This window comes from Camelus ferus, chromosome 25 (genome assembly GCF_009834535.1).
Source record: "Camelus ferus isolate YT-003-E chromosome 25, BCGSAC_Cfer_1.0, whole genome shotgun sequence".
In the NCBI taxonomy this organism is placed as follows: domain Eukaryota; kingdom Metazoa; phylum Chordata; class Mammalia; order Artiodactyla; family Camelidae; genus Camelus; species Camelus ferus.
In genome coordinates this window covers 13,498,571-13,514,952 of record NC_045720.1, presented here as the reverse complement: position 1 = coordinate 13,514,952, position 16,382 = coordinate 13,498,571, and the positions used below count along the sequence as shown (strand labels likewise).

The following is a 16,382-nucleotide window of genomic DNA, read 5'->3' as shown; positions in this document are numbered from 1 at the left end:
CTCTGCCCACAGAAAAAGCGGGTTTCGTCTCTTCTCTTCGGTTCATCGTAGATGCCGTACTTTTAAAAGTCAATCAACTCGCGTCTTTTGTCTGCCGGAAACCCTCCCACGGCTTTCCTTTGCCCTTCCGTAAAAAAAATCCAAACTCCTTACCATGACTGGTGGGGGTCTTCCCTTATCTGGTCTCTGCTCCTTGTCCAGCTGCATCTTGCCCAGTGCTTCCCCAGCTCATGGGCTCTGGCCACATAGCCCGCCTTTGGTTCCCTGATCAGGCTCAGCTTACGCCCACCTACCAGCCTTTGTACTCGCCGCGTCCTCACATGCTGGCTCCATCCCATCCTTCAGGTCTCTGTTCAAATGTCGCCTGCTCACAGCTCAGAGGGACCTTTCCTGGACCATCCTCTGTCTTACTATGGTGTCACTTTTCTTCATCGTTCACGTATACAGGTCTGAAATGTTTCCTTGCTTGCTGACTGTCTAATGGGGATATAAACCTCCAGGCAGAAGGGGTTGTTTTGTTTACCACTCTACCCCAACCTGGCCCATGGTAGGCACTGAACAAATACTTGTTTTTCAAATACATTTGTCTTTTAGAATCAAGGAATGGTATAGTTCCAAGAGTCCTGGGAAAGAGTTTATGCAAATTCCCTCCTGCTATAGAGGAGGAGGCTCAAGATGGTCAAGTGACAAGATCAAGGTCAATGGTAGATGGCCTGGACTATCAGGCTGGCATTCATATGGGGTCTGGTCCCAGACAGGAGTAAGTTACTTATAATGCAAACATGTCACACTTTTCAGGAAGGCAAGCAACTGAGATTTAAAGGGACAGTAAACAACTGGGCCTTCAGAAGTACCAACAGAAGCAGCAGCTACTCTGTTACTTTGAGACAAAACCATAGCACGGGCAGCCATGTAGCTGCTGCCCAAGCATACCCTATTTTGCATAGAATATTGTTAAGAACGTAGTTGATCCCTAAATTCTCCATCTCCTATGACAGTGGGCCCTGTCATTCAAAGTACACATCTGATTAGAAAGCATGCCAGAGGATTATCAAAGGGAGGAAAAAGCTTCAAGAGGCTTCAGGAAGCCCCTGCCATTTCTCACATGCTCAGTACCCAAGCTGGGTGGGTGCACATAGGAAGATTATGGCTTTTGCAATAAACCTTTGGTTACATCAGGCAGTGCCTCTGTCTGCACTGAGTGCTGCATACATCCAAGACCCTTATTTATTCAATGGATAACACAGATTAAAACCTGGAAAGTTTTGTCCTGACTTTGAGCTTGAACACTGACAGGTTGGAAGAGGGAACATTTCTGCTACATTAATAATCTTCAGGCATGTCAAGACTGGGTAAATATTATTTGCAAGTGAAACATCTCTCTAACTGAGGGCCAAGTTTACACAAATTAATTGTATTCTCAACCGAGAGGGACTTGCCTCTCTGTCTTCCATCCTCCCCAGAAATTTTTGAACTCAGAATAATGCCCTATTCCCTAATTGCGTCAATCTGAGCAGCTCTGTTTGCCTCAATGAGCCTGCTTAAATTGGGCTCCCCGTCTACTGCAGCCTCCTTACCTCCACCCTATGATTCTCCAAGGTTGGATGTCACATTGCCCTTGGCCCCTAGCCCACCATCACCCCCCTCCACTTCTGTTCATTCCCATCTCCAGGTTTCTGCTTATGCCATTTGTCCCTACAATTCTTCTACCTGCCTCTCCACCTGGCCATCCTTCAAGGAAGGAGAATCTACCTCTTCCAAGAAGCTGTCTCCAGTGCTCCTTCTTCCATTTCCCTAGATAAGACCAAACTCAATTTGCGAATTCAGTACTTGCACCTTGTCCACTAAAGTAGCCCAGAAGCCCCTGACCAGTAGGAGCCAGGTCTTAGTTGATTCTCATGTGGCTATGGCAACACTAGGTATATGCTATGGATGTAACACAGAAATGCCTGTTTAGGGATTTGAAAACACTCACCTGAAGCGATATTGATGTATGGGGACCAAGTAGAGGATGCTGTCAACTCCTTGCCAATGGAAAGCCCTCTTTTAGTAGACTTGAGAGGCCTTCAGCTACAGGCTCACGGACACTTAAACCTCAACCAGAGCAACTTAGAGCAATGTCACATGCTCTCAGAAACATCCTTCCTCAGATGGGGAAAAATCTGCTGAGTTGGCACTTAAAACTCAGCTCACCTGTTCAATTTAGTATATCCCCCCGTATGAAGAGCACCTGACTTAGTCTGGAAACTAGGTAGAGTTTTAGTATAAAATATATTTCTGGGATTGTTGTGGGGTATGTTTAGATTCTGAGTCCTCAAGAACAACATATATACTAAATGGACACACTTTTGAGCCTATGGTCTCTGAAGTGGGATGGGAAAAAAAATCAGGTAGCAAAATCATTAGAAAATCAATCTCTATATTTTATTTCATCTATGATTTTTATTTTCGTGTGTTTTCTAATGCCTGTATTAGGATGCTAAGGATGGTAACAGTAACAGCAAAAACTGATGCTCACTGAGTACTCACTGTGGACCAGGCACTGTTCAAAAGCACTTCAAGTGTTTAAATTCAGTTTACTGCTACAGCAGCATGATGGGGTAGACACCATTATTAGCACCTTTTATAGGTATGTGATTTACAAATGAATTTCTGTATATACGTGAACTGAGAGTACATACTTAAATTATGTACTGTCAGGAGTCCACAGTCAAAAACACCACTATCCTGGTCTCTCAGCCATCCTCCATTTCTTTGGGTGCCCCCACTTCTGTGGGTATTCCCAGCTTCTGTAAGCCCTCCATCACTTCTGTCATTGTGTAGACACCCCCACCTCTTCAAGTAGCCCCCTACTTCTGCAGGTACTCCCCCCATTCTGTGGTCATACCCTCAAGGTCTATGAGTGTCCCCCGCTTCCCTGGGCACCCAGAAATTGCAGGCTCTGCTTGCTTAAGTGCTTAGTATGAATGAGAAGGCAAGGAATTCCAAGAGATGCAGCATTTCTTGGTAAAATCACTAGTAACCTAATTAGCATTCACTTTAGGACCGGCTCTGGGCTCTCACTCTTAATACCCTGCAGTGGATTTTTGCAATTTCCAGCCACTTCTGCCAGTCACTTTCAAGTGGGCTCACAGCTCTGTACTTTTGATTTTGTTGCATTGGGATGGCTGGCCTCCTTCCCAGCTCCTCAGTCCCAATGGGAAAGGATACCACCAGTTTTAAGACCCTGGTGGCAGGGGCCGCATTCCATCAGAGGAAGGCTGTGGGGCAAATTAATCCAAGGTCACTGCGGCAGAGGGACCTGGAGAAGGGGCCGGGCTGCCCATGCACATCACAACCCACCAGGGGTTTGGCAACAGTGCGCCCTTAATTTAAGGCATTGGGTTTAAATTTGAGTCATAGTGCCATATTTCAGCCTTTTGTTTGCCAAACCACCAGTCAACTTAAACTAAAACATGTTTTTGGAAAAGATTTTTAGGGGTGGTAGGAATGCAGTAACTTGCTGGAAACATTCAAATGGACTTAGGGTGGTGATGCAGAAAAAAATTAAAATGTGCATTGGTTTAGGTTGTGATGTTCTTTGCTGCAGAGGGACAGAGAGAGTGGGGTTATTTTGTGTGTCCTTCCTGATCTGATGGCACACAGGGATCAGTTCATTCAGGTCAGGAAACCAGTATTCAAGGTTCTCTAGGACCTTCCTGGTCTGAAGATGGCATCTGTAGTTACCATGTACTGGGCCACATTCTCATCCCATAGAGAGAGCTTGGAGGACCAGGTCAGAGATCATTCTGGCATTAAAACATGAAAGCTCTCTCCTGCATTTGTATCTCCACGTGTCTTATTTAAAAACTCATTATGCAAAATTCAACATTTGGGCTCCCAAGTAGTTTCTGAGCTGGCTTGCAAATTTGAACCCATTGGGATCACCTGGTAGATAAATTTAAATAGCCATGCCTGGGCACCACCTTCAACCAATTAAAGCGGACGCTCTCGAGGTAGGCTTCTTCAGAGGAACAAGCTTCGCAGGTGATTCTAATGTGTTAACTGGAGACCCACTCTCTCCACTGGCCTCACTATGCCCTGGGTTAGTCAGCACTTGCTTTCTCGTGGTTATACCAAGTTCTACACCACTGACCTGGCCCCTGGAAGCCTCACCAGCTCCCCAGAGGAATTTCCAAAATGTGTAGGTCTTGAGGCATGGTATGAGCCCATTTTTAAAAATAGACTTTCGTAAGTGGGTAAGTTGCTGCTTTGAAAGATTATTTTTTTAATTGAATGCTTTGAAAGATTTTAAATCATCTTTAAAACCCACAGTTAAAATTGTGTTTAAGCCATGGGAGGGGTGTAGAGATGGGGGTAGGGGCAATGAGTGTAGCCTGAAGCTAATTAAAAAAAGGTACAAATGCTGTATAAGAACCTCTCCAATTTGTATTCAGAATCTTTGATTCCAAAAGTTCTACGGAATGTTTGTGCTAACTGATAAAAATCTAACATTTTGAGATAGGAGGGCTGGCCATCTAATTCCCTCTACACATCTCTCTTATTGAAACTGACAATCAGCAGGAACATGACGCATTTTTGAAAAATGTACTTTGTCTTTAAAGAGATTAAACAAATTTTATGGATTCAAAGTTAATTCAGTTTCTTACTGGAACTGAGGAACTGTAGTATTAAGAAACCATTAGGCCACAAAGTTGGTTTAAGGATAAGAAAATATGAGAAGTGTCCTGAGTTCCTTAGAAGAAAACCCTCAAAACACGGTGCCTATCATTAAACTGTTTTAAGCTCTTTATAAAAATAACGTTTCTCAAATTACAGAGGACTCTCAACACTGAAGGGGAAAAAAAAGATTCTTTCCAAAATAGAAATATTTTTTTCTCTACTTCTGAGCCTAATAACTGAAAGCATTCAGTAGTTTCTTCAAAGATTAAGAGAACGTGCTCATTCTTTATAATTAGATACTATCAGCACAAGGTCTCTGTGCTGAGTCTTAATTAAGGGCATGATTCCTCAGGTACTTTTTTTTTTTAAGTAGAAAAACACTTTGTCAACTAAACTGAGAGGGCATTTCAGGGAGAATAAATAGTAATTTGGGTAAGTGGGTAATAATAAATATTAGTAGCTGACTGTGAATAAGAGATTCTGGTCTGCAGGGTATTTTCATGTATGTTGCTGAGTTTCACAGAGAAGGTGAGGTAAGGTTACCCTAAGCCCTTCTTACACTGGGGGAAACTGAGTGTTGGAGAGGCTGAAACAGCCTGAAAGCAGTGGACCTGGGATCTGCTCTCATGAGGTTTTACTTTTGATCCTCTGCTTACATAGAACTTATTTTAGCAGCTAAAGGGTGTAAACTTTAGGCTGCCCAGGTTTCAGTTTTGGATTTCTTCATTTTGTGATGTTGGACAAGTCATTTTCTCTTGCTGTACCTCTCTTTGTATAAACAGATAATAAAAATACCTACTCTTTACAGAGTTGAAGAAAGGATAAAAAGTGATAGTGCTGATAACTGCGGGACATAGATCTTTACCATTAGGATCCTTGTCTCCTTGCTTTATTTCATTTCTCATGAAAGGAAAAGCAGGTAGGAAGGAGAACCATCTAAAAACTGACCCCATGCTGATCAGTTCAGAATCAGGACATTAGATCTGGGCGTCTTCCTCTAACACCTAGGATGGAAACTATTCATAGTCTTAGCAACAAGTTTCCAGATCTTCCTGGGCCTGCCTCCAAGCCGCCTGGACTGGGTTGCAGGCCTCAGTGACCTCCCTGAAGCAGCAGAGTCACACTGAATGACACGAACATTTCGTCAGGGAGGTCTCTGATTTTCATCCCTTTTGGGTTGGGATAAGGGCTCAGCTGAAGAGTGGACAGATCTGCTCCATGTGGCCCCGGGCTCAGCTCAGAGCTTCTAACCTACAAGCCTGCCTGGGTTTTTTTAATCGGGTCAGTTGGGACTGCCAGGCCTGCATCTGCGCAGATGACAGGTGAACCATCCAGGCCTCAAGGGGGCTTGAATGTCATCGCTCTGGCTGAGCTTTTGCAATCATCTGACTCAATGACCCGGCACTGAGAAACAAAACGCAGGAAAAAGAAATAAAAACCCAACCAACTAACACCCACAGGGGGTAAGTTCCCTCCTACATCTGATCCTAAAACCCAAACAGCTGCTACCTCCTTGGTTGAACCACTGACAAAATATACTCAAGGGAGCCAAGGAGGGAAATCAACAATCAACCAATTAAAAAGAATCAGTGGCTTGAAGGTCGTGGTTAGACTTACTTTCTTCATCATTAATATTTGGCTAAAGCTCATTAAAAATTATTATCTTTTCCAACATTGGGTTTCAGACAGGAAGCAGCTGATCCAAACAGGTAGTTTCAAGCTTGAAGTGAACCTGGGACTGAATATTGTTATCACATGTGGTGGGGAAAGGGAGTCGGGGGAAAGTCACTGGGTGTGCTTTGAACTCATCCAGTTTTGAGGCTTAATCCAAGAATGCCTTGGGGTCACCTAGAGCTAAAGCAGGACAAGACGGAGGAGAGTGAGGACAATCAGAGGTGCGCAGAGTTTTTAAAACAAGCCAAGGTGCTTTAAAGCTGGCTTACTGCTGAATTCCCTCTTGCTAACGCTGCCTGCACCGTGGCTCACGTGAGGTGTCGTGGCCAGTCCCTGTGTGTCGGGGCCGATCTCAGGGACATCCTAGCAGGATCCACAGAAGAACCTTAAGGGCGTTGGGGAAGGGAGGGAGACGAAGAGTCCACTTTCTGCTTTTCTCAAAATCCCCAGCGCCCTAAAAAGTTTTTTACGTGGGGAAACTACTTCAGGACAACCAGAAAGGACAGTTCACTTTGAGAGGCTGGGTAATTGACAGAGACTTACCCGTACGACATAGTTAAATCTTCTGGAATCCAGAATGGCAGTTGAGAAGTCGAGCCTGTTGAAAGCTTCCCCCAGAGTGCAGTATCCATGGCGCTGAATGTGAAGACAGGGGTGCAAGGGTCATTCTCCAGAGCCATCTGCCCGGACTCTGTTGACAGGCTTGGGGCCCGTCTTAGGTAACCTGTGGCCATCTGCTCCTTTCCTGTGCCATGATCAGCTCTTTCTGGGACCACCCCCACCCCCTATGATCACAGAGATGGGCCCTGCAGCCAGCAGCTGCTTTCATCAGTGACTAAAGTCATGACTTGTACCCTGCACGCACTTGTACTTGCTTATCAAGGAGAGGTTGGGAGCTGGATGTATGATGTGTGAGATGCTGATGGCTGGTCACAGTCACATACTCCTGGGAGGAGAACTAGCCCCACTTATGTCAACTCTGTCTGCCCCTTGCCTCACATCTCGAGTGCTTTTCTCATCGTGATCATCACAAGTGTTTTTAAGGCTTCATGAAGAAGCCAAAGACGTTTCAGGCTTTTCTCTATGAATTCACAAGGCACTGGGCATAGAGAGCCCTGACTCACAGCCGCAGCTCTGCTCCCAGTACCCAGGTGGTCTCGCGTATGTCACTGACCCTCTTGGGGTCTCCGATCACAGAGGGAACTAAATGTTTTCCAGGGTGTCTGATAGCAATAGAAATTCTATCATCCTGCCTGTATCCTTGTTATCTGAGCAAATGTAGTCATTACAGCATCTTGTTCCCTTCTGCATCTAGCTGTGTGCTGCCTCCACTGGGCAGGCACTAAAACTAATGCTCTGCTTCGCGATTAACCCTTCCGGGGCTAAAACTGAACTGAGTTGAAGTCTAAAAGAGATCTTAGAACAGAAGGGAGGCTCTGTCCCCAGGGAAAGGCTAGAGCTTTATCATCGTACATCTGGGATGGGTGTATTAGTCTTTCTAGCAGACTTCTACATGGATTATCTCGCTCAGTCACTGGGGAGTCCACCCGACGACTGTGGCGTCTCTCTCTGTAGCCCCAGACTCTGATGGTTGGCTAGGTAGTCAGCTGCTCACTGCACCACCCACACCCCAAGAAGACAGGCATGATTTAAGGTAATGTTTCCCAGTCTCACCCCTACCCTGTCAGGGGAGGCATAAAGCTACACATACTCCTTAATAAATAGAGGGGTGCTCACCTCTTTAGTACTTCCTTTGTGAACATAGATCCATTTTTCTTGGTGGAAATCTACAAAGACAGAAAAAAAAACCCCAAAACCCCCACAGCTTTAAAATTTATAACATGTCCACGATTTTTTAAACTTGTTTCTTTTTCATTTAGTCCAAAGTATAAAAAGTTTTGAACCAAAATACAAAGACTCTACTGACAATTTAAGGGGATGCAAATGCCTAATTTTAGCAATATATAAATACCGGAGTTATAATTTACTTTGTTAGAAGCTCTTCAAGTCTTTAATACCCGGATTTAGTACACCAAAGCTCCAAATTAAAAAAAAAAAATCTAACACCCAAGTATGAATTTGTTTTTAATGCCAAGCCTACAACTTACACAAGGCCATAAAAAGTAAAAATAAAACAGATAACATGAAGAAACCATGCAGTACAGCTGGAATAAACTAAAGATCTGTAATTCCTGTTTATTATTGGAACTTTATACTCTGTTCGTATTTACATATAGCATTTAGAAATGTTACTAGTATTTACACAAGGAAGGAAGGAGAAACAAATGACTTTCAAAGCCTCAAAACACAGTTCCAGATAAAAGCACTTGCTGGAACTGGTTCAGCCAACCGTATGCCTGTATAATAACTAAATTAACTACGTCAAAGAGAAGTGACAAGCAGGGAAAAAACACCTCAACTTGCAACTGACTTATAAACAAGACTATAAAGAACACATTAATCTCACCCATAAAATGCACAGCCAGGTTTCTGAGTGCAAAGTTCCCAGTAACCTCTGTCAATGACACAGTCAACATCAAAGCAGAAGCTGAACACGTGAGGTGTGATCCCCCCTCTTCCCCCCATCAAAAAACCAATCGTCATGCTCTTCAAACAGCTTTCCTCTTAAGTGCAAAACAAACGGCTTACACTGAGTTTTGGTTTTGCTATTCAGCATGTCCTTCTTTCTCTTCTTGGCTGCAACATCATAGTTCAGGCTGTTGAAAAGATTCTCCTTATTGTATACTTCCTTGTTGCAGTAACTAGGAATAACCAGACAATAGGGGATGAGCTGTTGCAGCTATACTTTAACATGAGCTGTTTCTATAAATAGCTTACTGAGTTATAAAACACAAACATACGTGCTCTTCAAGCAAAATAATAAAATAACCACTCAGAAGAAGCCTCTACTGGCACAGAGTTCCTCTTGGGAGGAAATACTGTCACTTCTCTGGAAAAGGCAGGGATGGGGGCTTCTGCTGCTTTTGAATTCCTAAGTGTTTGCCATTGTATTTGACACGCAGCCATGCAGAGGACTCCAACATTATTTTAAGCAAAAATGATGAATGGAGGGGGAGGAGAGAGGGCGAGGAATGATACTGGTATCACTGTAATACACAGTGCCTTCATTTTGCAAAAGCATCCACCCCAAACTGCTTTTTAAAAAACAACTTTGTGGAGATACAATTCACATATCGTACAATCCACCTATTTAAAGTGTACCTAAGCTGCTTTTAACTAGCATGCTCCCTTTACGTGTTTAAAACATTTACAGAAGTGTGACTTACAGCCTGCATTTCTAGATGTTTACTGTTATAGTAGTAGTTGTTTGGGTTTCATATAATTTCTTGACTAACACCAGGCATCATGCAGTGAGGTGAAGACCTCGGGTCCTAAATGAATCTAGCTGAATGTACAACTCATACATTTCTAAGGGCTGGAAACACAGATGGCCACATTCATAGGTCACTGAAGGATATGCGGGTTCAACTTGGGTCAGGGGCATATTTCTTTCAGTAGGCTGAGCTGTCGTTTGGGGGACTGACTGAGTTCTTTTGTTATGTCACGCAACTTCAGAGTACGTCTCTGAAGAGTTTCCACAGAAGGGATGCAGGAGAAATATTGAGGTATAATGGAAGATAGGTTCCCTAATCTCCCCAACTCCCATGCGGTGGGCATGCGCAAGGCAGGATTTATAATGCCAACCGCTGAAACATAAATTTGGGTTTTTTTCTTACATCACCCATATTACCAGAGTCCTTTCATCTTCTGGGTTCCTTGGCTGAATTTAAAATGTGATTTGATTTCTTTTTTGGACATAACATCTGTTGGATAAGAGGAGGTACACCTGCATTTCTCCATCACATGGATATTATGTAAACGGTACAAGAGAAAAGAGGGGTTGGAACAGTTGCCAGTATCCTGTTGCTACAGTGGTCTCTCCAGGAGCACTCCAATAAGTACAATAGTATCTTGCTAACTTGCTTCCACGTGACATCAATAATACACCCAGTGTTTCTGGACCCGTAGGGATAGGCTTGATGGATCATCAGTCATTTGTTAATCTTCCCTCAGAAGGCCAGGCTTCATACCATTTATTGAGTTTCCTAATATCATTAGCCTTCTGCTGTTCATGCAGGGGAACAGGATATTTTTAGGTTTCAGAGATATCACTGCAGAAATGCCCACTCCTAGAGGCACTTTCTGGAGGGAGCTAAGGCTGTATGTTGCGGGCCCGGCTTTCTGTTGCAGATGAGTGTGTGTTTGTCTACTTGCATAACTATAGGGGCACAAAACCACCAAACAGCCGGTTGACCTGCTGCAAGGTCAGCTGGAAAGAAGGGACAGAACAAAGGGAGAGCAGAACTCCCAGTCCTTAGAGCTAATTTAAGAAAGTTCAGTCAAAGCTGAGGAGAAGAGAGAAAGATGGAAAGTCACTTGACTGGTCCATGATGTACCAAAGCTGAGAACAGCTTTAGAAAGCAAAGTGAGGCCATTTTGTGTAAAAATACCACACGAAGGCTTATTTTTAAAGAAAACACACGCACGCACTATGAACAAAAACCTACAGCCTGCATTCCACCTATAGAGAACCTGAAAATGCAGCTGATTCTCAGTCACACATTTAAGGGTTAGTAGAACATTTTCAGAGTCTGGGCCATAGATGGTGACCATTCCTTAGAAATGTTATTTATATTTCATCTTATTCTTTTCTAATTGAAAACACTCCTCAAAGGAATTGGAGCACTCGCTTTCCTCACAGAAACAACAATAACCTGCTTTAAGCCCAAGTGACTCATTCCCAAAGCTAGTTTAAGAAGAATTGGACATAATTGATGCTCTCCCACTTATAATGTAGAAAAGCTTTAACCAAAGAGAAACCTGGCCCTTTTTGCTTAGTTATTAGGTTTTGGACTTTAGAGGTAGGGCCTGGAAGGAAGGGCCGTGGGGTTTATTTGTGTTGCCTGCTTATATGTTTTCTTTTAAGCAGTAATATATTCAGTTAGAGGCTATTTTGAGAGTTCAATTATGTCCATTTCAAGGAAATGCAAAACCAATGGAAAATTACAACTTAAATTTTTAACGAGAAAAGCCACCACCATTTAGGAACCACAACATTTAATTTTTTTTTTAAATAAGCAAAACCATTTAAAGAGGCTGCTTTTTTCATTAAATTCAATAATAACCAGTAAGTTGCTATTTTATGGTCAGTTCTCACTAATCTTGATTTTTATAGGCACAGTCCTTGAATAAGAAAAAAAGACCTCTTCCAGCCCTATACTGTCATCACACACATACCACGATATTAAAGACAACTTTAGAAAAAGTGGAAAGATTTCAAAATAAGCGCATTTGGCAGCAGAGATAAAGGGAGGGAAGGGGGAAAAAAAAAGCTCTATTTCTCATTTCATTTGCAGTAACAGACCGTTTAAGAAAGCTGTGGCCTGCCCCAAAGGGCTTAGTTATAGATTAAGGCCAATGAGGTTTCTATGCTAATTTGCTCCAATACAAACCTAAATTGTCAGACGCACATGGCTAGTACCCGGATTGTTCTGGTGAAACAAACAGCCTAGTGTATGAAGCTCTGAGAACAGTGCAGTGCACAGAGTAAGCACTCATAAAAATCGTAACTATTATTTTTATTTGCCTATGCACTAACTCATCCAGGGCACCGAGGCAAACTTCCTGCTTCCTGGTTCAGCCTTAGCAGTACTGGAAAGCAATGTTGGAGTTTTCAACTGCAGGACTGCAGGCTTGCAGCAAAGTGGCCCAGGCTCAGGTAGCTAGGATTACTCATCCCCGGGGTGGGGTGTGAGGAGGGCTGTGTGCGAGGTGGCTCAGCCACCACTTCCTTGAAGCATTCTTGGATCACCGAATTCATGCCAAACTCTTTCTTTGAATTTTTCATCTGCCCAAATTTCACACTTGCCATTTCTCCTCTGTCTGATGTAGTTTCAACTTTTTAACCAGGGGTCCTGCTTTAAGCTTATTGGAAATCCTCTAATGATCTCAGTTCAGGGCACTTAGCTGGGATGGGGTTGGTTAACATTGTGCTGCTGGAGGAAGTCAGGGCCCCGGACCACAGAGGGAATGGCCAGCAGAGTCCAGAGAGGGTGTTCTGGGCAGACAAGCTACAGAAAACCCGAAACAGTGTCCCCAGGCTGGAACACACCAAATGCACCCTCACCCCCCACTCTTGTTGAGGCCCCTCACAGAAAGGCAGGTACAGTTAGAGTGCACTAGGCCTCTGCAGGCCTCTGCTTTACATCCTCCCCCTTCTCTCCCTCTCCAAGGGCCTGCCTTTTGTTTTCTCCTAACAGGAGAGGCATTCAGCTTCACCTGTGTAGGCCGGCACTCAGCCCAAACCTGACATCACAGAGAAACATCACCCAGGCTGAAAACAGTAGGGATATTTGAGATGACAAACCCAGGTCTCAGAAGGCCAATGCTTTTAAGAAGTTGGCAGACTTCTCATGCTAAGTAAGGGAGGGATTGTTTACAATTGCGGGAGAAAAAATACTCTGCAAACAAACAGCCAGCTGCTTTGCTAGGAGCTACCAAAAGATTCCTCAAATGACTCATCAAAGAGTCACAGGTGGTCACTATCTCGATCACCATTTGTGACAATGATGGTGGTGCGACAGCTCTAGCTCTGAAGGCATGAAAGGGGAGGAAAGAAAGGAGGTTCAAGAAGGGGAGAGAGGGGTGGGAAGCTACCCGATCCCAGCCTAGGTTAAACTTTTGTGGTAAAGTAAAACCACCTTCAGGTCTCCCCTACTGTGGAGAGAGAGGCACCACTATTTTCTTCTAAATAGGAGTCACACCAGCTTATCTCCTGGAGCAGACACAGTATGAGTGTTTATATGAATCAGACGCTCTGCCTTCTGAACCTCTCCTGCTGAACCCCATGATCTGCTTCCCACTGAGGCATACCCTACAGTTACATCTGGGTGAGCCACTGCCACACAGCATATCGTGGCTGCACCTCCTTAGAAGTCCAAACTGTTACACAAAAATAAAGCACCAAAATATTAGACCCTCGTTTCTTAGGAATGAGGAGGAAGGAAGGAAGCGTCTACTCTACTAAAATAAAAGCTTTTAGTCCAAGGAGAAAAACTTAGGCATAATTGGTAACTAGAGTCCCTAAAAAAGGCTAGTGACAGCAGTTGGTCTTTTCATTTTTATGTAAATTATCTGATTTTCCATAAATAAGATTTCCTTATAGTGCTCCCCAAACTCCCCAGGGACTTCCTCAAAGTGTCTTTAACATAAAGATCAATGTGCTCTTGTCTCTCCTGACAGACGCCAGAGATTAAATGCTTTAAAAATTTTCATTGGAAGACAAAAGGTGATGCTTTACAAATCACAAGCAGATGGGGGGCTCTGGAGGTCAGGACGTCAAAATAACTATATTTTCTTGATAGTTTTCCTAAAATTGAGTACCCAGGGCTCAGCCAAATAACCACTGGTAAATCTCAGTGAGAGGGAAGATGGCCCAGTTACAGAGCTCTCTATTGAAGTCAATTTAAGGGCTGGGGATGAAGGGCAGTGGTTTAAACCAAAGGCCACAGGTAAAGGCACCCAAGGATGACCAGGCTGCACAGATCTCCTCTGAACCCACTTCCAGTGCTCTCCTCAATGGGCCAAACCGCAGCCGTCTGGAAGCCAACAGTGGAGATCTGGGACTGACAGATTCCAGACCATCTAACTGGTTAATCGGCACTTCTGTGTTATCAAGGAAGCAGAGCATCAGGCTGGGCGGACCTCGGATTTTCCACCAGACTGACGGGGCTCAGGTGGGACTTGAGTCCAGAGGCTCACCCAAGCCAGGCTGGCTTTATGCAGGTGACAGGCATCACTTGAAATGGGCTGCATTCACTATACAAAGAACACTGACTGGAAGGGCCACCGGGGAAACAGGTGCAAAAACTCGGTCCTCCCAGAAGCAGAAGGCTTGTGGGTTTCATCCCCGCCTCCCTTCCCTCCTCCGCAGTCTCGAGTCTTTACCATCGCTCCGCAAGTCCGCCCGCAAGCGCTGGTTGCTCAGGGACCATCTGGCCGCCCCTTCCTGGTTACTCATACTCCCTGCCCACTCTGTGGTCGCCTGTGCGTGGGAAGAGCCTTGAGGTGCTCCGGGCGGGACCCGTGTCCAATCCTGTCTCCCGACTTGTGCTCAGAGCCCCGCCACCCCTGCAGTGAAAGGCGCGCAGCCCACTCGCCTGCCCCCCCCCCAAGGCAAACAGCGCGACTCCGGTGTCGTTAAGGCAGGGGACCCCTGAAATTGTGTAAGTTTGAGCCTTTGCGGACAAGACCGCGTTTGTCCCCAGGGTTCTGTAAGGAGTCGTGACGCTGGAGACGCTGACCTTGAACGATAAGAGAAATACCCTGAAACCCGTGCTCTGGCGACCTCTGCAGAAACCTGCGCAATTCACTTCCATCCCTCTGGTCAGGGGCTCCCTCCTCACCCTCCTGCGGCCCTGCCTGCGTCCCATTCCCCCGCTCCACTCCCGAAGACCAGCCCAGGTCTGTTTTGCGCAGCTGAAGTCCGTGGCGATCCCCTCACCTGCTGAGATCGCTCACGAAGCTGCCGCTCTTCTCATCCAGGAAGCGCTTCCAGCCGTCGGCTGTCTTCACCCAGCTCTGCCCGGGGGACCGCCAGTCCTGCCCGAGGAATGGCATGGCACCGCAAACCGATGGATGCGACGGACTGATGGACGGGACCGGCCCAGCAGCCTCTGGGACGCGCCGCCCTGGGCGGGTGCTCGGGGTGCTGGGGTCGGCTAGGGCCCGGCTGCAGAGACCCGGCGTGGAGGGCTGCGGGGTCGGGGGTGCGGAGTGGGGTCCTGGGCTCGCGGAGGGCGCTGGGGAGGATCGCAGGGAGCGCAGGACTCGCTGGAGTGCTGCGCTGCTGTCCCGGCCGCCGTATTTATCTCGGGCCGCTGGCCGCGGCTCTTTGTTGCCGGAAGAGCCTCCTGCTTTTAGCCCAGCCCCCCAAACCCGGAGGCCACGTGGCTTTGTTTATGGGCTCAGCTTGTTTTCCGAGGCAACCGGGGCTCCTGCTCCTCTGGCTGTTGCACAACCGCTCGCCGCTCGAAACTTGAAGCCTTGCAGCGAGGCCGGGGCTCCCACTGCCCCTCTGGCCCTGGCCTCTCTGCGCTCCCTCCCTGCCCCCAGGGCGCAGCTGCCGCGGCCCGGGGAGCGAGGCCGGGCGCTCGGTTTCCCGAGCGCCCGTCCTCCTGTGGCTCTTGCCTGGGCTGGTGCTAGGAGGAAGAGGCCCGAGCAGCGTCTGGATCTCTGCGAGGCGTGGGTGGGAGAAAGGAACAGCCCCCATCCCAACCCAGAGCTGTCACAACCGAGCTCCGCAGTCCAGTGGAACCCTGCGGGAGCTGGGGACCGGCATGGCGCGGCCCGGACCCTGGTTGGGGGGCGCAGACTCCTGGCTTCTCTCACTACTTAGACTCCGATCTTGGGCGAAGGAGGGAACCCACCGGGAGGCAGGGGTGGGGATGAGGGACAGACCCCCACTCCACCCTGCCCCGGAACTGTTAATGAGTCTGCTGTCAAGCCTGCCCTGCGGATGGCAAAAGAAAGAGGAGGAGGAGGAGGTCGGGCGGCATGTGGTCCCCGCGCGGCGGGTGGAGAGCAGAGACAATCCCCTACCCGACTCTGGGCACGCTGAGCCGGCAGCGCGGGCGTCCGCGGCGCCTGGCCGGGCATAGCTAGCAAGGGATCAGGTTAGGGGTGGCCTCACCCTTCACGGCCGGAACCTCGCTCTAGGGCGCTGGGTGCTGGGCTTTTGTTACAAGAACCTCTGTACCCTTTTCCACTTCCCGCGCAGTTTGGCATCCTCTGAGCTATTGAGTCCTCGGGAAATATCAGTCAAGAGTTTTGTTTTCATTTTAGTGAGCATTAAGGGAGAGGGGCCCAGAATGCCCCTCTGTTCGACTGACCGGGACTAAAGAAAGTTCAGTAAAAGTACCCAGTGTGGATACGATGCCCCAGGAGCCAAGCCTTCACAGACCTTAGTTTATTGACCGAATCCTCGA

At 46.6% G+C, this 16,382-nt stretch overlaps 1 protein-coding gene across 1 annotated transcript in view; it reads right to left on the bottom strand.

Annotated features, from left to right (window-relative positions):
• FBXO32 (F-box protein 32) overlaps window positions 1–15,615 on the bottom strand; it is a 33,850-nt gene extending 18,235 nt beyond the window's left edge. Inside the window, exons 1-4 of the mRNA XM_014555079.2 lie at window positions 14,900–15,615; window positions 8,986–9,098; window positions 8,074–8,123; window positions 6,880–6,972 (exon numbers count right to left, since the gene is read on the bottom strand). Coding sequence (XP_014410565.1) covers window positions 6,880–6,972; window positions 8,074–8,123; window positions 8,986–9,098; window positions 14,900–15,015 — 372 coding nt within the window. The 5' untranslated portion in view covers window positions 15,016–15,615. The remainder of the gene's footprint in view (window positions 1–6,879; window positions 6,973–8,073; window positions 8,124–8,985; window positions 9,099–14,899) is intronic.
• Window positions 15,616–16,382: the final 767 nt, after the last annotated feature.